General features: G+C 34.0%; 1 protein-coding gene across 1 annotated transcript in view; it reads right to left on the reverse strand.

The window, feature by feature from the left end:
- Nucleotides 1-21499, reverse strand: part of myo18b (myosin XVIIIB) — an 84469-nt gene that overhangs the window by 15995 nt on the left and 46975 nt on the right. The window contains 12 exon segments of the mRNA XM_062966572.1: nt 584-646; nt 739-780; nt 2951-3090; nt 5010-5195; nt 5332-5472; nt 8245-8328; nt 9673-9789; nt 10874-10987; nt 12307-12468; nt 14026-14130; nt 16484-16594; nt 18865-19068. Of these exon segments, the coding sequence (XP_062822642.1) occupies nt 584-646; nt 739-780; nt 2951-3090; nt 5010-5195; nt 5332-5472; nt 8245-8328; nt 9673-9789; nt 10874-10987; nt 12307-12468; nt 14026-14130; nt 16484-16594; nt 18865-19068 (1469 nt within the window).

The raw sequence follows: 21499 nt of genomic DNA on the forward strand, positions 1-21499 counted from the left end.
GTAAAAATATGTAAAATATATAACAATATAAAATATGTAAAATATGTAAAAAGATAATAATATAAAATATGCAAATATGCAAAAAAATATTAGTATAAAATATCTAAAATATTTAAAAAATATAATAATATAAAATATGTAAAATATGTAAAAGATATAATAATATAAAATATGCAAATATGCAAAAAATATTATTATAAAATATGTAACAATATTTAAAATATATAATAATATAAAATATGTAAATTATGTAAAAAGATATAATAATATAAAACATGTAAAATATGTAAAAAGATAATAATATAAAATATGCAAATTTGCAAAAATTAGTATAAAATATGTAACAATATTTAAAATATATAATAATATAAAATATGTAAAATAGGTAAAAAGGCATAATAATATAAAATATGCAAGTATGTAAAATATATATTAATATAAAATATGTACAATATATAATCATATAAAATATGTAAAAATATAATAATTCAAAATATTAAATTATATAATCAAAATATTTTAAAAAATATATATTAAAATACATTTAAATGCATTCAAATATATGCAAATAGGACTAGATCACCTGAGGTCACTCCAGGTTGACCGCCAGGAGTGGACGCTGATCGAAGAGGATCCCACGCTCTCCCTGGAAGGAGGAAATCAATCAATCAATCAATCAATCAATATAATCAATCGATCAGTCAATCAATCTATTTGATTGACACGGTTCAGACTCACGTGTCCATCCTGGAGGTCAGCGATTCCCTGGCCGTGTGGACGCTGCAGAAGGGGACAGAAAGCAATGATTGATTATTGATCAGTATTGGGTTATTGATCAGTATTGGATATTAATTATTGATCAATATTAGGTTATTGATCAGTGTTGTATATTTGTTATTTGATCAGTATAGTTTATTGATCAGTGTTGTATATTGATTATTGATCAGTATTGGGTTATTGATCAGTATTGGATATTGGTTATGGATCAATATTAGGTTATTGATCAGTATTGGGTTATTGATCAATATTGGATATTTGTTATCGATCAGTATTGGGTTATTGATTAGTATTAGATATTTATTATTCATCACTATTGGGTTATTGATCAGTGTTGTATATTGATTATTGATCAGTATTGGGTTATTGATCAGTATTGGATATTGGTTATTGATCAATATTAGGTTATTGATCAGTATTGGGTTATTGATCAATATTGGATATTTGTTATCGATCAGTATTGGGTTATTGATCAGTGTTGTATATTTGTTATTGATCAGTATTGGGTTGTTATTGATCAGTGTTGGTTATTGATCAATATTGGGTTATTGGTCAGTGTTGTTTATTGATTATTGATCAGTATTGGGTTACTGATCAGTATTGTATATTGGTTATTGATCAGTATTGGGTATTGATTATTGATCAGTATGGGGTTATTGATCAGTATTGGATATTTGTTATTGATCAGTATTGGGTTATTGATCAGTATTGGATATTTGTTATTGATCAGTATTGGATATTTGTTATTGATCAGTATTGGATATTTGTTATTGATCAGTATTGGGTTGGTTATTGACCAGTGTTGGTTATTGATCAGTATTGTATATTGGTTATTGATCAGTATTGATTTATTGATACGTACTGTATATTTGTTATTGATCAGTATTGGGTTATTGATCAGTGTTGTATATAGGTTATTGATCAGTATTGGGTTATTGGTCAGTGTTGTATACTGATTATTGATCAGTATTGGGTTATTGATCAGTATTGTATATTGGTTATTGATCAGTATTAGGTTATTGATTAGTGTTTTATATTGATTATTGATCAGTATTAGGTTATTGATCAGTGCTGTATATTGATTATTGATCACTATTGAATTACTGATCAGTATTGGATATTAACCATTGGTTGATGTTAGATATTGATTATTCACCAGTTGGATATTGATTATTGATTGGTATTGGATACTAATTATTCCCCAGGATTGGATATTGATTAGTATATTTATTACTCATCACTATTGTGTATTGATCATTGTTATATTGATTTTTCAAAAGCATTAGATATTGATTTTTCATCACTATTGGGTATTGATCATTGGTTGCTGTTAGAGATTGATTATTCATGTATATTGATTATTGATTGATATTTGATCTTGATTATTCACCAGTATTGGATACTGATTGATTGGTATGATATTTATAATTCATCAGGATAGGATATTGAATATTAATTGTTATTTATATTGTTTATTCACCAGTATTGGATATTGATCATTGATCGGTTTTGCATATTGTTTATTGATCTGTATTCATCAGTCTTGGATATTTATTAATTGGAATTGTGATAAATTGTGTATGAATTGGATATTAATTATTGGTTGGTATTGTGTATTGATTATTATTGATGGTATTATTGATGGTATTTGATAATGATTGATTGGATATTGATTACTGGTCTGTATTGGATTTGGATGAATTTTCCTCAGTATTGGATATTTATCGATAAGCATTGGGCTGAGTATAATTGATCAGTTGAAAACTGCGTATTGATAATTGGTTGGTATTGAATATTGATTATTGATTGGTTATCGCTTGGATATGTATTGATAATATTGGATATTTATTGAACCATATTGAATACTTATTATTGATTGGATATTGATTATTGATCAGTATTGGATATTGATTATTGGTCTGTATCGTATATTGATTATTGATTGGTTATTGCTCTTTGATTAGTATTGGATATTTATTGATAATATTGGATATTGATTATTGATCCATATTGGATATTGATTATTGATTGGATATTGATTATTGATCAGTACTGGGTATTGATTATTGGTCTGTATCAGATATTGATTATTGATCAGTATTGGGTATTGATTATTGGTCTGTATCGGATATTGATTATTGATTGGTTATTGGGTATTGATTAAGCTTCCCACCTTTCCGTATCGCTTTCATCTTCGTCGCTCGATCTCACTTCTTCCAGAGCGGCCTGCAAATCCGCAATGCGCCGAATGGCCGTCTCCAGGTCTGCTTGAAGCGTCTGCCTCACTGCCGATAATTCGTCCACTTGCTTCTCCTGGATAAATAATAATAATAATAATAATAATAATAATAATAATAATAATAATGTAGGATTGTATTGGCCTTTGTTGCCACAATGCCACACAATAATATTAATAATAGTAGTATATAATAACATTATAATAGTAATAAAATATTAATATTAATAATAAATATAATAATCATATTGGCCTTTGTTGCCGCAGCATCACACAATAATAATAATAATAATAATGATAATAATAATAATAATAATAATAATAATAATAATAAATAATGCAGGATCATATTGGCCTTTGTTGCCACAGATTCACACAATAATTTAATAATAATAATAATAATAATAATAATAATAATAAAATAATGCAGGATCGTATTAGCCTTTGTTGCCACAGATTCACACAATAATTCATTAATAATAATAATAATAATAATAATAATAATATAAAATAATGCAGGATCGTATTGGCCTTTGTTGCCGCAGCATCACACAATAATTTGATAATAATAATAACGAAAATAAAATAAAATAAATAATAATAATAATAATAATAATAATAATAATAATAAAATTTCAGGATCGTATTGGCCTTTGTTGCCACAATGCCACACAAAAATTAATAAATAAAAAAATAAAAAAATGCAGGATCGTATTGGCCTTTGTTGCTGCAGCATCACACAATGATTTAATAATAATAATAATGAAAATAAAATAAAATAAAATAATGCGGGATCGTATTGGGCTTTGTTGCCGCAGCGTCACACAATAATTTAATAATAATAATAATAATAATAATAATAATAATAAATAATGTGGGATCGTTTTGGCCTTTGTTGCTGCAGCATCACACAATGATTTAATAATAATAATAATGAAAATAAAATAAAATAAAATAATGCGGGATCGTATTGGCCTTTGTTGCCGCAGCGTCACACAATAATTTAAAAATAATAATAATAATAATAATAATAAATAATGTGGGATCGTTTTGGCCTTTGTTGCATCACACAATAATTTAATAATAATAATAATAATGAAAATAAAATAAAATAAAATAATGTGGGATCGTATTGGGCTTTGTTGCCGCAGCATCACACAATAATTTAATAATAATAATAATAACAAAATAAAATAAAATAAAATAAATAATAATAATAATAAAAAAATAATTCAGGATAGTATTGGCCTTTGTTGCTGCAGCATCACACAATAATTTAATAATAATAAAATAATGCAGGATCATATTGGCCTTTGTTGCCACAGCATCACACAATAATTTAATAATAATAATAACAATAATGAAAATAATATAAAATAATGCGAGATAGTATTGGCCTTTGTTGCCACAGCATCACACAATAATTTAATAATAATAACAACAACAATAATAATAATAATAATAATTCAGGATCGTATTGGCCTTTGTTGCTGCAGCATCACACAATAATTAATAAATAATAATAATAATAATAATAATAATAATAATAATAAATAATGCAGGATCGTATTAGCCTTTGTTGCCACTGCATTACACAAAAATAAATAAATAAATAAATAAATATAATAATAATGCAAGATCGTATTGGCCTTTGTTGCCGCAGCATCACACAATAATTTAATAATAATAATAATAATAATAATAATGAAAATAAAATAAAATAAACTAATGCGGGATCGTATTGGCCTTTGTTGCCGCAGCATCACACAATAATTTAATAATAATAATAATAATAATAATAATGAAAATAAAATAAAATAAACTAATGCGGGATCGTATTGGCCTTTGTTGCCGCAGCATCACACAATAATTTAATAATAATAATAATAAAAATAATAATGAAAATAAAATAAAATAAAATAATGCGGGATCGTATTGGCCTTTGTTGCCGCAGCATGATGATGATGATGATGACGATGATGATGATGATGCCTACCAGCTGGACCCGTGTGTGCTGGGCCTGGTTCTCCCGATCTTGCAGCTCCTGCATCTGGGCCTTCATCTCCTCCATGCGCCTCCACGCGTACTCCGCGTTCTCCTTCTCCCTCCGCTCGCTCTCCTTCCCTCGCTCCGCCTCTTCTCCCACCCGGATCAGGCTCTCCCGCAAGCGCAGGACCAGCATCTAGATAGATAGATTTATATTATATTATATATTATATTTATATTATACTATATTACTATAATGCGTAATATTACGGCGGAAATCCGTATCCGGGGGATCCTGTTCTGCCCGGAGACAAGCATTTGATAGGGCTGACCTCGAGGCGCTTGACCTGGACGCTCTGGAAGGCGGCCTTGTTCTCCTGCTCACGGATCAGGGCCTCCTGGCGGCTCACGATCGACCGCTCCGCCAGCCCGTCACCCCAGGGACCCTTCAGGCGGGACTCCAGGGCCTGCAGCTGAGGAACAAGGGACACAAACAAAATGGGGATCCGTCTCCGGGGGACACTATTCTGCCCGGAGACAAGCACCCAGCAGACTCCGTATCCGGGGGACACTATTCTGCCCGGAGACAAGCACCCAGCAGACTCCGTATCCGGGGGACACTATTCTGCCCGGAGACAAGCAGCCAGCAGACTCCGTATCCAGACGACACTATTCTGCCCGGAGACAAGCACCCAACGGATGCCGTATCCGGGGGACACTATTTTGCCCGGAGACAAGCACCCAGCAGACTCTGTATCCAGGGAACACTATTTTGCCCGACAGACGCCATATCCGGGGGACATTATTCTGCCCGGAGACAAGCACCCAGCAGACTCCGTATCCAGGGAACACTATTTTGCCCGACAGACGCCATATCCGGGGGACACTATTCTGCCCGGAGACAAGCACCCAGCAGACTCCGTATCCGGGGGACACTATTCTGCCCGGAGACAAGCACCCGACAGGCGCCGTATCAGGGGGACACTATTCTTCTCGGAGACAAGCACTCGACAGACGCCATATCCGGGGGACACTATTCTGCCCGGAGACAAGCACCCAGCAGACTCCGTATCCGGGGGACACTATTCTGCCCGGAGACAAGCACCCAGCAGACTCCGTATCCGGGGGACACTATTCTGCCCAGAGACAAGCACCCCGCAGACTCTGTATCCGGGGGACACTATTCTGCCCAGAGACAAGCACCCTGCAGGCGCCATATACGGGGGACACTATTCTGCCCGGAGACAAGCACCCAGCAGACTCTATTTTGCCCGACAGACGCCATATCCGGGGGACACTATTCTGCCCAGAGACAAGCATCTGGCAGATGCCGTATCAGAGAGAAATTATTCTGCATGGAGACAAGCACCCAGCAGATGCTGTATCTGGGGAAAACTATTCTGCCCAGAGACATGCACCCGGCAGATGCTGTATCCAGGGGACTCTGTTCTGCCCGGAGACCAGCACCCAGCAGATGCTGTATCCGGGGGACACTATTCTGCCCGGAGACAAGCATCAGGGAGACGCATTATCTGGCGGGCACTATTCTGCCCAGAGACAAGCATTCTACTTCCCTATTTATAAATACAATATTATATTTTATATTATTATTTCATTTCATTACTATATTTTGTTACTATAATGTATATTATTCTGGGGGAACTCCGTATCCAGGGGACCCCATTCTGCGCGGAGACAAGCACTCGGCAGACTCTGTATCCTGGCGACCCTATTCTGCCTGGAGACAAGCACCCAGCAGACTCCGTATCCGGAACACACACACACACACACATATATAATATTATATAATATTTTTATTTTATTTTATTTTATTTTATTTCATTTATATTATATTACTACAATGCATAATATTCCGGTTAAACTCCGTATCCGGGGGTTCCTGTTCTGCCCGGAGACAAGCATTCGATTCCCTTATTTACATATTTACATATATGTCATATTATATTAGATTATATTATGTAATATATCATCACACTTTTATACAATATTATATTATTATTATTATTATTATTATTATTATTATTATTATTATTATTCTGGGCGTTTTGTATCTGGGTGCCTGTATTCTGCCCAGAGACAGGCATTCCACTCCCTTATTTACATATATATTTATATTTATATTTTATACCATTACATTATTATACAATATTATAATTTTATTTCATCAGTATTACTATATTATATTATTATAATGCATATTATTCCAGGGAGCTCCATATCCAGGGGACCCTATTCTGCCTGGAGACAAGCATTCTACTCCCTTATTTACATATATTTTATTTTTTTATTTTATAAAAATATTATAAATATTATATTTTATTAAAACATTATTATACAATATTATTATTTTATTTATCATATTATATTATTATATTATATTATTATAATGCATATTATTTCAGGGGGCTCTGTATCCGGGGGACCCTATTCTACCCAGAGACAAGCATTCTACTCCCTTATTTATATACATATTATATTTCTGGGGGTTCCATATCCGGGGGCCTGTATTCTGCCCAGAGACAAGCATTCTACTTCCTTATTTACATATATATTTATATTTTATACCATTACATTATTATACAATATTATTATTTTATTTCATCATTATTACTATATTATATTATTATAATGCATATTATTCCAGCGGGCTCCGTATCCAGGGGACCCTATTCTGCCCAGAGACAAGCATTCTACTCCCTATATTATATTTTTATTTTATATCACTACATTATTAAACAATATTATAATTTTATTTCATCATTATTACTATATTATATTATTATAATGCATATTAATAATTATTAATTATTTATTTGTTTGATTAGTCATATGACCATTTCAAAGTGCAACATGAATAAATATTATTCCAGGGGGCTTCGTATCCGGGGGACCCTATTCTGCCCGGAGACAAACATTCCACTCCCTTATTTACATATATATTATTTTCTATTTTATAAAAATACTATAAATATTATATTTTATAAAAACATTATTATACAATATTATTATTTTATTTATCATATTATTATATTATATTATTGTAATACATATTATTCTGGGGGCTCCGTATCCGGGGGACCCTATTCTGCCCGGAGACGAGCATTCTACTCCCTTATTTATATCCATATTATATTTTTATTTTATATCATTACATTATTATATAATATTTTAACTTTATTTCATCCTTATTATATTATATTAATAGTAATTATTATTTTTCTTACTTTTTCCTGAAGGTTTTGCTTCTCTTTCTTCAAATCTTGCAGCTGACCCTGAAGATCCTGGATTTGGGAAATATCCTTGGCAGACTAAATATAAACACAAACATAAATATCCTCATAATATTTGCATACAAATGCAGGGAAATTTGCATACATTTGCATATTAATTTTTCCAGAACATGTGCATGCAATTGTACATATATATTTGCATATGAATATATATTTGGCCTGAACATTTGCATGGGAATTTGCATATATTTGCGTGTGAATTCATGTTTATTTACATGGTTATTTGCTTGCCTATTGCATATGTTTTGCATGGGAATTTGCATAAATTTTTGCATATGTTTTGCAAGTGTATTTTGCATGGGAATTTGCATATAAATTTGCATAGTTTGACATGTGAATTCGTCTGCCCATTTGGCTATAAATTTGCATACGGTGTCATGTGAATTTGCATACAAATTTGCATATATATGCATACAAATGAACGACATATTCATGCAATGGTATATGATTTTTTTCTGTGCATTTGCATACAAATATACATATATTTGAATATGATTGCCAGGACATTTGCATATCCTCACAACATTTGCATACAAATGCAGGGACATTTGCAGACATTTGCATATTAATTTTTCCAGAACATGTGCATGCAATTGTACATATATATTTGCATATGAATGCATGTCTATTGCCTGGACATTTGCATGGGAATTTGCATATATATTTGCATATAAATACATGTCTATTTGCATAGGAATTTCCTTACGAATTTGCATATAAATTTGCTTACATTGACATGTGAATTCTTCTGCCCATTTGCCTATAAATTTGCACATATATTTGCATATGTTGTCACGTGAATTTGCATACAAATTTGCATATATATGCATACAAATGAACAGACATTTTCATACGATGGCATATGAATTTTTCCTGTGCATTCGCATACAAATATACATATATTTGAATATGATTGCCGGGACATTTGCATACATTGGCATGTGAATTTTTCCAATTTGCATATGAATGCATGTCTATTTACATGGTTATTTGCTTACCTATTGCATATGTTTTACATGTGTATTTTGCATGGGAATTTGCATATATATTTGCATACGAATGCATGGATATTTGCTTACGAATTTGCATATAAATTTGCATACATTGGCATGTGAATTCGTCTGCCCATTTGCCTATAAATTTGCATATATATATTTGCATACGTTGTCATATGAATTCGCCTTGACCTTTGCATACAAATTTGCATATATCTGCATACAAATGAACAGGCATTTTCATACGATGGCATATGAATTTTTCCTGTGCATTTGCATACAAATATTTGCATATGATTGCCGGGACATTTGCGTACATTGGCCTGTGAATTTTTCACACAAATTTGCATATATTTGCATATGTTACCTGTGCGATGAGGGCCTTGTGTTTCTCCATCAGGTCGTTCAGATCTTCCTGATCCTCGTCGATGCGCTTCAGCAGATCCGCTTTCTCGTGCTGCAGTTGGTAGAGCTGCTCATCCACCTGCATTCAAATTTGCATAAAAATTTGCATAAAAATTTGCATCGTTGATGCCGACTCCTCCCTGGGAATTTGCAACACAGTTTTCCCTAGTCTGCATACCAATTTGCAAAAATTATGCAACCCTAAAATATGCAAATGTTATGCACTGTCAAATTGACATAAAACCACATCTGCATATTCATTTGCATGGGGATTTGCATATGAATGCACGACCAATTCCTTGGGAAATGAATTTGAATTTGTCCTGGCATGACATTTGCATGGGAATTTGCACATTCATTTGCATATATTTGAATGTGGATTTGCTTGGACATTCGCATAGGGATTTGCATATATATTTGCATATAGCATGTGAATTTGCCTGGACATTTACAAGGGGAATTTGCATATTGATTTACAAAGTTGAATTTGCATATGAATTCATGGTTATTTACATAAATTTGAATGTGAGGTTCCTTGCACATATATATTTGCATACAAATGCAAGGCCATTTGCATGGGAATTTGCTTACAAATTTACATATAAATTTGCATAGGTCGACATGTGAATTCATCTGCCCATGTGGCTATAAATTTGCATATATTTGCATACATTGTCATGTGGATTTGCATGGGAATTTGCATATATAGCATGCGGGCTTGCCTGGACATTTGCATAGATTTGAATGTGGGGTTGCTTGGACATTTGCATATATATGTACATATAGCATGAAAATTTACTTGGACATTTGCATGGGAATTTGCATATATATTTACATACAGCATGTGTTTGAATACGCTTATAAAGTTTCATGAAAATTGTCCCGCACATTTGCATATGAATTTGCATGGAAATTTACATAGGTTTGCATGAGGATTTGCATGGCTATTTGCCTACAGATGTTCATGATTTGCATACAAATTGCACAGAACTTCAAATGCAAATTTGCATAAACAAGGAAATTTGCATAAAATTTGCCTATGGACCCTGTCGCAGAAAATGGATTTTTTTCCTCCCTCCCAAAAGGGGATACTAATAAACGCAATTCAAAATGTAAATTAATGCAAATAATTAATTTCTAATTAATGCTAATGAGGCCGATACCAAGTTCTTGTTCCGGGTGACCTTCTCCAACTCCAAACGAAGTCCTTCCAGTTCAACGTTAATCGCCTTTGAGAATTCCTGCGCTTCCGCACAACGAGCCATGCTCTCTTCCCACTGGGAAAGGGAAAATTTGCATATTAATTTATGCAAATTAGGGCTCCTCCACAACCTCCCCTTTGTTTTGCTTCTCTTACGCTTTCATTTTGCAAAAGTTATTCATTGTTACCTAATTCATTAAGTTACCTAATTTAGTTAATTATTAGAAAAGTTAATTAATTGCTCATTGATAATTAAGTTACCTAATTTAGATAATTACTCAAAAGTTCATTAATTTAATTTAATTAAAATTTAATTAAGATAGTTCCTTAATTTCGGGAGAGTGAGGAATTTAATTGAATTAAACTTCAAGGTAATTAACAAATTACCTTTTGATGGAACTGACTAGTTAGCTTAATTAAGTTCATCAGTTAAAGAAATTATGATAATTAATTTATTTAATACCTTAATTAATTACCTTTTTGATGGAACTGACTAGTCAGATTAATTAAGTTCATCAGTTAAGGTAGAAATAAATTATGATAATTAATTTTGTTATTAATTTGGTTATTATATTATGAAAATTAATATAAAGTTAACTAAGATGATTAATTACTTTACTATGTTAATTAAGATACTAAATTAAGTTGAGAAGAACATTCAGGATGGCTTAGTTCATTATCTTCATCAATTTGCAGTTAATTAAATAATGACTCAATCAATCAATGTGTACTTACCTAAATCCTTAATCAATTACTTAATCTAATTTTAATTAACTTGCACTTACGTCATTCCTTAATTAGTTGACTTAATTAGTTGCTTACTCTAATTGCTTTCTTCATTACATGACTTAATGACTTAATCCATCATCATGTACTTAATTACTTAGTTAGTTGATTGCTGAATTAACTTAATTACTCAATGAACTTAATAACTTAACAATTACTCAATTACTTAATTACTCAATTCATTGCTTAATTAACTTAATTACTCAATTAACATAATAACAATTACTCAGTTAATTAATTAACTTAATTACTCAATTTACTCATTAACTTAAAAATTAATTACTTAATTACTCAATTGCTTAATTCTTATTTACTTAACAGCTTAATTAATAATTTAATTATCCACTCAATTAGCTTAATTACCTAATAAACTTACTTCGTATCTCATTTACTCGATTAATTTAATTGCTTAATTAACTCAATTAATAATTGCTTAATAACAACTATTAACAAACTGCTTAATAAACAATTAATAATTATTAATTACCTGCTTAATCGACTTAATGGTTTAATTTACTTAATTACTTAGTTAACTTAATTACTCAATTAACTGAATGGCTGACTTAAAGGGAAGTCAAGGGGAGAGGATGCCTTCCTGCTGTCACTCACCTGCCTGCGCAGCTTCTCCATCTCGCCTTTGACCTCTGTTGACCCGGCTTCCGACCCGGAAGAGCTTTCCTGGAGGAGGAGCTGGGCGTCGGCCAGGAGGGCGCGGCTCCGCTTCAGGTCCCGGCGAAGGCGCTTCTCCGCCTCAAAGTCACGGCGGCCCACCTGTGTGGGGAAAAAGCAGGAAGTCCAGTTGCCCACCCACTTCCTGTCTGGGGAGTCACTTCCTGTCTGGGAAGCCACACCTCCAGTCCACTCCCTGTCCTAAAACGACATTCCCAGGCCACTTCCTGTCCAAGAAATGACATCCTCAGCCCACTTCTGGTCCAGAAATTGATGTAATCAGGCCACTTCCTGTTTGAGGGCCCCCTTGTGGCCATTCGGGGTATTGCATAGCCTTGCCTGTCCAAGAAATGACATCTTCAGCCCACTTACGGCATCACAAGGCTACTTCCTGTCTGGGGAGTGTCTTCCTGTTTAGGAAGTGATGTCACCAGGGCACTTCCTATCCAGAAATGATTTAATCCGGCCATTTCCTGTCTAGGAAGTGACATCCCTAATCCACTTCCTGCAATAATGACATTACCAGGACACTTTCTGACTGGGAAATGACTTCCTGTTAAGGAAATGACATCCTAAGCCCACTTCCTGTTCAAAAAATGACATTCCCAGCCCACTTCCTGTTTGAGAATTGATGTAATCAGGCCATTTCCTGTCATAATTGACATCCCCAGGGCACTTCCTCTCTGGGAAGTAACTTGCTGTTTGGGAAATGACATCCTCAGGCCACCTCCTGTCCAGGAAGCGTTTTCCTGTTTGGGAAGTGATGTCACCAGGTCACTTCCTGTCATAATTGACATCCCCAGGCCACTTCCTGTACAGTAATGACATCCCCAGACCACTTCCTGTCCAAGAAATGACATCCTCAGCCCACTTCTGGTCCAGAAATTGATGTAATCAGGCCACTTCCTGTTTGAGGACCCCCTTGTGGTCATTCGGGGTATTGCATAGCCTTGCCAGTCCAAGAAATGATCTCCCCAGGCCACTTCCTGTCCAAGAAATGACATCCTCAGCCCACTTCCTGTCCAGAAATTGATGTAATCAGGCGACTTCCTGTTTGAGGACCCCCTTGTGGCCATTTGGGGTATTGCATAGCCTTGCCCGCCCAATAAATGATCTCCCCAGGCAACTTCCTGTCCAAGAAATGACATTCCCAGGCCACTTCCGGTCTGGGAATTGATGTAATCAGGCCACTTCCTATTTGAGGGCCCCCTTGTGGCCATTCGGGGTATTGCATAGCCTTGCCTGTCCAAGAAATGATCTCCCCAGGCCACTTCCTGTCCAAGAAATGATCTCCCCAGGCCACTTCCTGTCCAATAAATGATCTCCCCAGGCCACTTCCTGTCCAAGAAATGATCTCCCCAGGCCACTTCCTGTCCAAGAAATGATCTCCCCAGGCCACTTCCTGTCCAATAAATGATCTCCCCAGGCCACTTCCTGTCCAAGAAATGATATCACCAGCCCACTTCCTGTTTGAGAAATGATGTAATTAGGCCACTTCCTGTTTGAGGACCCCCTTGTGGCCATTTGGGGTATTGCATAGCCTTGCCTATCCAAGAAATGATCTCCCCAGCCCACTTCCTGTCCGTGAATTGATGTAATCAGACCACTTCCTGTTCTGGGGTCCCCCTTGTGGCCATTAAGAGCATTGCATGGCATTACCTGTTCACATAAGGTCGCGATAAGTCCTTCCAGGTCGCGCTTTTCGGCCAGCAACCTCTGCTTCTCCTCCGCTTCCTGTTCGCATTGCATTTCCAGTTGTCGCAGCTGCAAAAATTAATATTAATCATCCTAATTATATATGTATATAAGAATATGAATATATTATATGTTTTAATAATAATAATAATAATAATAATAATTTTACATAATACTATATCAATAAATAAGAACATATTGTATATATTTTGAATAATAATAATATTTTAAAATAAAAATATATCAATAATAATAATTAATTAATATTATAATTAGTTAATGATAATTAATTGAAGCATGAGGATCTCGGACGAATGGATTTAATTGTATATACATTTTAAGGAAGAATATATTGCATATATTTTTAAATAATAATAATAATATTTTAAAATAATAATATATCAATAATATTAATTAATTATTCTTATTATTAATTAATGACAATTAATTGAAGCATGAGGATCTCGGACGAATGGAATTAATTGTATCTACGTTTTTAAGGAAGAATATATTGTATATATTTTAAATAATAATAATAATATTTTAAAATAATAATATATCAATAATAATAATAATAATAATAAATATTATAATTATTAATTAATGATAATTAATTGAAGCATGAGGATCTCGGACGAATGGAATTAATTGTATCTACGTTTTTAAGGAAGAATATACTGTATATATTTTTAAATAATAATAATAATATTTTAAAATAATAATATATCAATAATATTAATTAATTATTCTTATAATTAATTGAAGCATGAGGATCTCGGACGAATGGAATTAATTGTATCTACGTTTTTAAGGAAGAATATACTGTATATATTTTTAAATAATAATAATAATATTTTAAATTAATAATATATCAATAATAATAATAATAATAATAAATATTATAATTAATTAATTTAATTAATTGAAGCATGAGGATCTCGGACAAATGGAATTAATTATGTATACGTTTTTATAATGTGTTTTAACAATGCTATTAATGGATTGGTCTATATTGTTTTGTTTTTATGATTGCATTTGGGTATAAATGTTGTAAATATATAAATAATTAATAAAATAAATAAATAATAAAAATGTTTGTTTTTTTTCATGTCAGGAGCTGGAGCTGACAGAGGGAGCTCATCTGCCCTCTCCATATATTATATATATATATATATATATATATATATATATATATATATATATATACTAACTGTGCCCGGCCACGCGTTGCTGTGGCAAAGTGGTGGTGGTATTGGTTAAAAATTGTTGTGTAATTTTTATTTGACGTCATTTGTATTTTTTAAATTAATTTTATTGTAAGTTATCTTTTTATTTATTATATTTTATTATTTTCTTGTATTATTTTTTAGTTATTTTCTGTTATTATAGCATTTTATTGTATTAATTTTTTTAGTGTTTTTAATTATTTTTAGTGTTTTTTTTATTGGGTTGCTAGGAGACCAAGTGGGCGGAGCTTAGCCTTCTAACTGGCAGCAATTGGATAAAAGCAATTATTCCTCTCCCTCTAATTAGGACTTTATTTTTCTTTTCCTTTTGTTGTATCAACCTTGAGGCGTGGATGAGGAGTTGTGCTGTCAATTTTCGAGGTTGTGGGATATTTAGTTTTGTTGTTTTGTCTGGTGCCGTGATTCCATCACTCTTTTATATATATAGATATATATTAGGCATGTCCAATCGATGAAAAAAAGTTTCAATTCTCGTTTCTAAAGTAGGGGGCGCTGGCGCTTCGATATAGAAAGTATTTCCGATTTTTTCACCCCAAAATTTCGGATATTTCTGAAAATTCGTAATGATTCTAAATGTTTCTAAAATGGCAGACGCGCATGCGCAATCGCTACACACTGGGTTTTTATGGCAATCTTCCATGTGGACGCAGAGGACGTTAGCTTTGCGTCCATCATGGAAGCTTCTGATTGGCCGGGGAGCGGTAGCCATGTTAGGCTGCGCTATGCTCCCATTCAAGGTAGGTTGCAGAAACAAATTATTTTTTAATTAACGAAATTAATTTAATTTAATTAACGAAACATTAAGAGACAATTCGAGAATGGGCCAACAATGGTTCGAATTACATTGCTGGTTGCGCTGTGAGACAATGTCTCGGAATGCGTATCAAAAAGCGAGAACAATCTGAAATAATTACAATATACGATTCAAAACGATTTTTTGGACATGTCTAATATATATATATATATATATATTAGACATGTCCAAAAAATCGTTTTGAATCGTATATCGGAATTATTTCGGATTGTATATTTAAAATATATTTTTTGTAATTCTGTATACTCTATCTATTTCCTCTTAGTACACTGTGTTTGTTCAGCAGTCAGAGCGAGCTCATTAAATAAATGATTATTTATTATTTATTTATCTATTATTGATTATTTATTCTTATGATTACTTTTTTCTGGCAGGCTCCCCGGAGGTCATCCATCTCTTCCTCTTTGTCTTCCATTTCCTTCTGGTGAAGGTGACGCTTCCTCTCGATCTCCAGCTCCAGGCGCAAGTGTAGCTTTGGTGGGAAAGAAGGAAGGATGATGGGACATGTAGTCCTGGCCTTTACATCTATATCTATTCACTACATATCCCATCAACCTAATATCCATAGACATAAATACACAAAAGGATATAGCACCAACTGCATATCCCATCCGAAAAGGATATAGTACCGACTACATATCCCATCACTCCCCATCTATATCTATTCACTACATATCCCATCAATGTAATATCTAAATAACCAAAATATGTAATATTTTGTGTACATAAATACACAAAAGGATATAGCACCAACTGCATATCCCATCCGAAAAGGATATAGCACCGACTACATATCCCATCACTCCCCATCAATATCTATTCACTACATATCCCATCAACCTAATATCCATATACATTTATACACTATAGGATATAGCACCAACTAAATATCCCATTATCCTCATCACCCCCTAAATTATAGGATATCGCATTCACTACATATCCCATTATATAGATATAAATATAGATACACACACAAAATGTAAGATATAGTATCCACTACATATCCCATCATCAGCCCTAATTGAGTACAACAAGTATCCATGGAACACTATTTTGTCTGGCATACGCTGTATCCGGGGGACACTATTCTGTCCGGAGACAAGCACCCAGCATATGCTGTATCCAGGGGACACTATTCTGCCTGGAGACAAGCACCCAGCAGACGCCATATCCAGGGAACACTATTCTGCCTGGAGACAAGCACCCAGCATATCCTGTATGCAGGGGACACTTTTCTGCCCGGAGACAAGCATCCGGCAGACATCGTATCCAGGGAACACTGTTTTGTCCGGCAGATGCCGTATCCAGGGGACACTATTCTGCCCGGAGACAAGCACCCAGCATATGCTGTTTCCAGGGGACACTACTCTGCCTGGAGACGAGCACCCAGCATATGCTGTATCAAGGGGACACTATTGTCTCCGGGCAGAATAGTGTCCCCCGGATACGGTGTCTGCTGGGTACTTGTCTCCTGGCAGAATAGTGTCCCCCGGATACGGTGTCTGCTGGATACTTGTCTCCTGGCAGAATAGTGTCCCCCAGATACGGTGTCTGCTGGATACTTGTCTCCGGGCAGAATAGTGTCCCCCAGATACGGTGTCTGCTGGATACTTGTCTCCGGGCAGAATAGTGTCCCCCAGATACGGTGTCTGCTGGATACTTGTCTCCGGGCAGAATAGTGTCCCTCGGATACGGTGTCTACTGGGTACTTGTCTCCGGGCAGAATAGTGTTTCCCAGATACGGTGTCTGCTGGTTACTTGTCTCCTGGCAGAATAGTGTCCCTCAGATACGGTGTCTACTGGGTACTTGTCTCCGGGCAGAATAGTGTCCCCCGGATATGGTGTCTGCTGGATACTTGTCTCCGGGCAGAATAGTGTCCCTCGGATACGGTGTCTGCTGGATACTTGTCTCCGGGCAGAATAGTGTCCCCCAGATACGGTGTCTGCTGGATACTTGTCTCCGGGCAGAATAGTGTCCCCCAGATACGGTGTCTGCTGGATACTTGTCTCCTGGCAGAATAGTGTCCCCCGGATACGGTGTCTACTGGGTACTTGTCTCCAGGCAGAATAGTGTCCCCTGGATACGGCGTCTGCCGGGTACTTGTCTCCAGGCAGAATAGTGTCCCCTGGATATGGCGTCTGCTGGGTACTTGTCTCTGGGCAGAATAGTGTCCCCCGGATACGGTGTCTACTGGGTACTTGTCTCCTGGCAGAATAGTGTCCCCCGGATACGGTGTCTGCTGGGTACTTGTCTCCTGGCAGAATAGTGTCCCCTGGATACAGTGTCTGCTGGGTACTTGTCTCCTGGCAGAATAGTGTCCCCCAGATACGGTGTCTGCTCGGTACTTGTCTCCGGGCAGAATAGTGTCCCCTGGATACAGTGTCTGCTGGGTACTTGTCTCCTGGCAGAATAGTGTCCCCTGGATACGGTGTCTGCTGGATACTTGTCTCCAGGCAGAATAGTGTCACTCGGATACAGTGTCTGCTGGGTACTTGTCTCCTGGCAGAATAGTTTCCCCTGGATACGGCATCTCCTGGGTACCTGTCTCCGGGCAGAATAGTGTCCCCTGGATACAGTGCCTGCTGGGTACTTGTCTCCGGGCAGAATAGTGTCCCCTGGATACAGTGCCTGCTGGGTACTTGTCTCCGGGCAGAATAGTGTCCCCTAGATACAGCATCTGCTGGGCAAAATAGTTACAAGAGTCCCATAAAACTTTCCAGGTGATGTAGGTAACTTACCTGTTCCAGGTGTTCAATGTTCTTAGCTTGGAGGCTGAGCTCTTGCTCTCGTTTGGCCGCACTCTCTTCCAGGTCCCAGACTTGCTTCCGTAGGGAGGCCATCTTGTCCGGGTCAAGGCCCTTGGATGGGCTGCACAGTTCTGCCACCTGATTGGTCAGCCGCTCCAGCCGCTTGACCAGGACACTCTTCTCAGACTCCTTCTCCTGGAAGGGAAGGCAGAACAGAAGAATCGGGAGCATCATATAATTTGGATTGCAAAGAAATTTGAAAAAGATTGATTTTTTTGGAATTCTTTTTTATAAAATGACATTTTTTGAGATTTTGAAAATTTTTGAAAATTTGGAACATTTTTGAAAATTTGGAAAATTTTTGAAAAATTTCATTTCTTTGAAAATTTTGATTTTTTTAAAATTTGGAATTTTTTTTACAATTTTGTAGTTTTCTGGAATTTTTGTGGACATTTTGAATTTTTGTTTGAAAAATTTCATTTTTGTATTTTTATGGAGTTTTTGAGAAAATTTTTAATTGTAAAAATTGTAAAAAATGTATTGGCTATTTATTTTTTATTTTTAATGTGGTAAAAATTTCAAAAGTAAAAACGGAAAATTTTTAAACATTTGTAAAAGGTTGTCAAATTTTTTTTAAATAAGTTAACATTTATAAATGGTAAAGATTTTGTAACTTATTTTTATATTCTCTTTTTTCATTTTTCACTTTTTTCTCTCTTTTCTTTTTCTCTTTTTCTATCCATGGTACATATATTTCTCTTTTCTGACTTTTTCTTATCTAACATAATTGTTCTCCCTCTTTTTATGTAATTTTAAAACTAGAAATAAAATAAAATAAAGATTGCAGAAGGGAAAAAAGTTTTTGTAACAAAAATGAAAAAAAATTGTAAAAAAAATTAAAGTAGTAAAAACTGAAAATCATATGAATTTGTAAATGGTTGTAAAAATGTGAAATATACAGTAAAAAAAGGTAAAAATGTGTAAAAAGTTTGAATTTAAAGAAACGGTAAAGAATTGTAATTCTTTAAAAATTTGTAAACATTTGTAATTCTTTTTGAAAATTTGTAAACATTTGTAATTCTTATTGAAAATTTTTTTTTAAAAAAAGAGAGAAAATTTGTGAAATGTTGCAAGTCTATGGAGAGTATGCATGTGTTTGCAAAATTGGGAAAAAAATAGTGAATGAATTTTTTCCGAAGAAAATATGGGTTTGCAAAATTGGGAAAAAAATAGTGAATGAATTTTTTTCGAAGAAAATGTGTGCTTGCAAAATTGGGGGGAAATTGTGAATGACTTTTTTTCGAAGAAAATATGTGCTTGCAAAATTGGGGAAAAATTGTGAATGAATTTTTTTCGAAGAAAATATGTGTTTGCAAAATTGGGGAAAACTTGTGAATGAATTTTTTTTTCAAAGAAAATATGTGTTTGCAAAATTGGGGAAAAATTGTGAATGAAATTTTTTGCAGAAAATATGTGTTTGCAAAATTGGGGAAAAATCGTGAATCAATTTTTTTCAAAGAAAATATGTGTTTGCAAAATTGGGGAAAAATTGTGAATGATTTTTTTCAAAGAAAATATGTGTTTGCAAAATTAGGGAAAAAATTGTGAATGATTTTTTTTCAAAGAAAATATGTGTTTGCAAAATTGGGGAAAAAATTGTGAATGAATTTTTTTCGAAGAAAATATGTGTTTGCAAAATTGGAGAAAAAAATCGTGAATCAATTTTTTTCGAAGAAAATATGTGTTTGCAAAATTGGGGAAAAATTGTGAATGAATTTTTTTTGAAGAAAATATGTGTTTGCAAAATTGGGGAAAAAATTGTGAATGAATTTTTTTTGAAGAAAATATGTGTTTGCAAAATTAGGGAAAAAATTGTGAATGTTTTTTTTTGAAGAAAATATGTGTTTGCAAAATTGGGGAAAAAATTGTGAATGAATTTTTTTCGAAGAAAATATGTGTTTGCAAAATTGGAGAAAAAAATCGTGAATCAATTTTTTTCGAAGAAAATATGTGTTTGCAAAATTGGGGAAAATTGTGAATGAATTTTTTTTGAAGAAAATATGTGTTTGCAAAATTGGGGAAAAAATTGTGAATGAATTTTTTTTGAAGAAAATATGTGTTTGCAAAATTAGGGAAAAAATTGTGAATGTTTTTTTTTGAAGAAAATATGTGTTTGCAAAATTGGGGAAAAAATTGTGAATGAATTTTTTTTTGAAAAAAATATGTGTTTGCAAAATTAGGGAAAAATTGTGAATGATTTTTTTTCAAAGAAAATATGTGTTTGCAAAATTGGGGAAAACATTGTGAATGAATTTTTTCGAAAAAAATATGTGTTTGCAAAATTGGGGAAAAAATTGTGAATGAATTTTTTTTCGAAGAAAATATGTGTTTGCAAAATTGGGGAAAAAATTGTGAATGAAATTTTTTTGCAGAAAATATGTGTTTGCAAAATTGGGGAAAAAATTGTGAATGAATTTTTTTTTGAAGAAAATATGTGTTTGCAAAATTAGGGAAAAATTGTGAATGATTTTTTTTCAAAGAAAATATGTGTTTGCAAAATTGGGGAAAACATTGTGAATGAATTTTTTCGAAAAAAATATGTGTTTGCAAAATTGGGGAAAAAATT

This window comes from Anolis carolinensis, unplaced genomic scaffold (assembly GCF_035594765.1).
Source record: "Anolis carolinensis isolate JA03-04 unplaced genomic scaffold, rAnoCar3.1.pri scaffold_24, whole genome shotgun sequence".
NCBI lineage: Eukaryota > Metazoa > Chordata > Lepidosauria > Squamata > Dactyloidae > Anolis > Anolis carolinensis.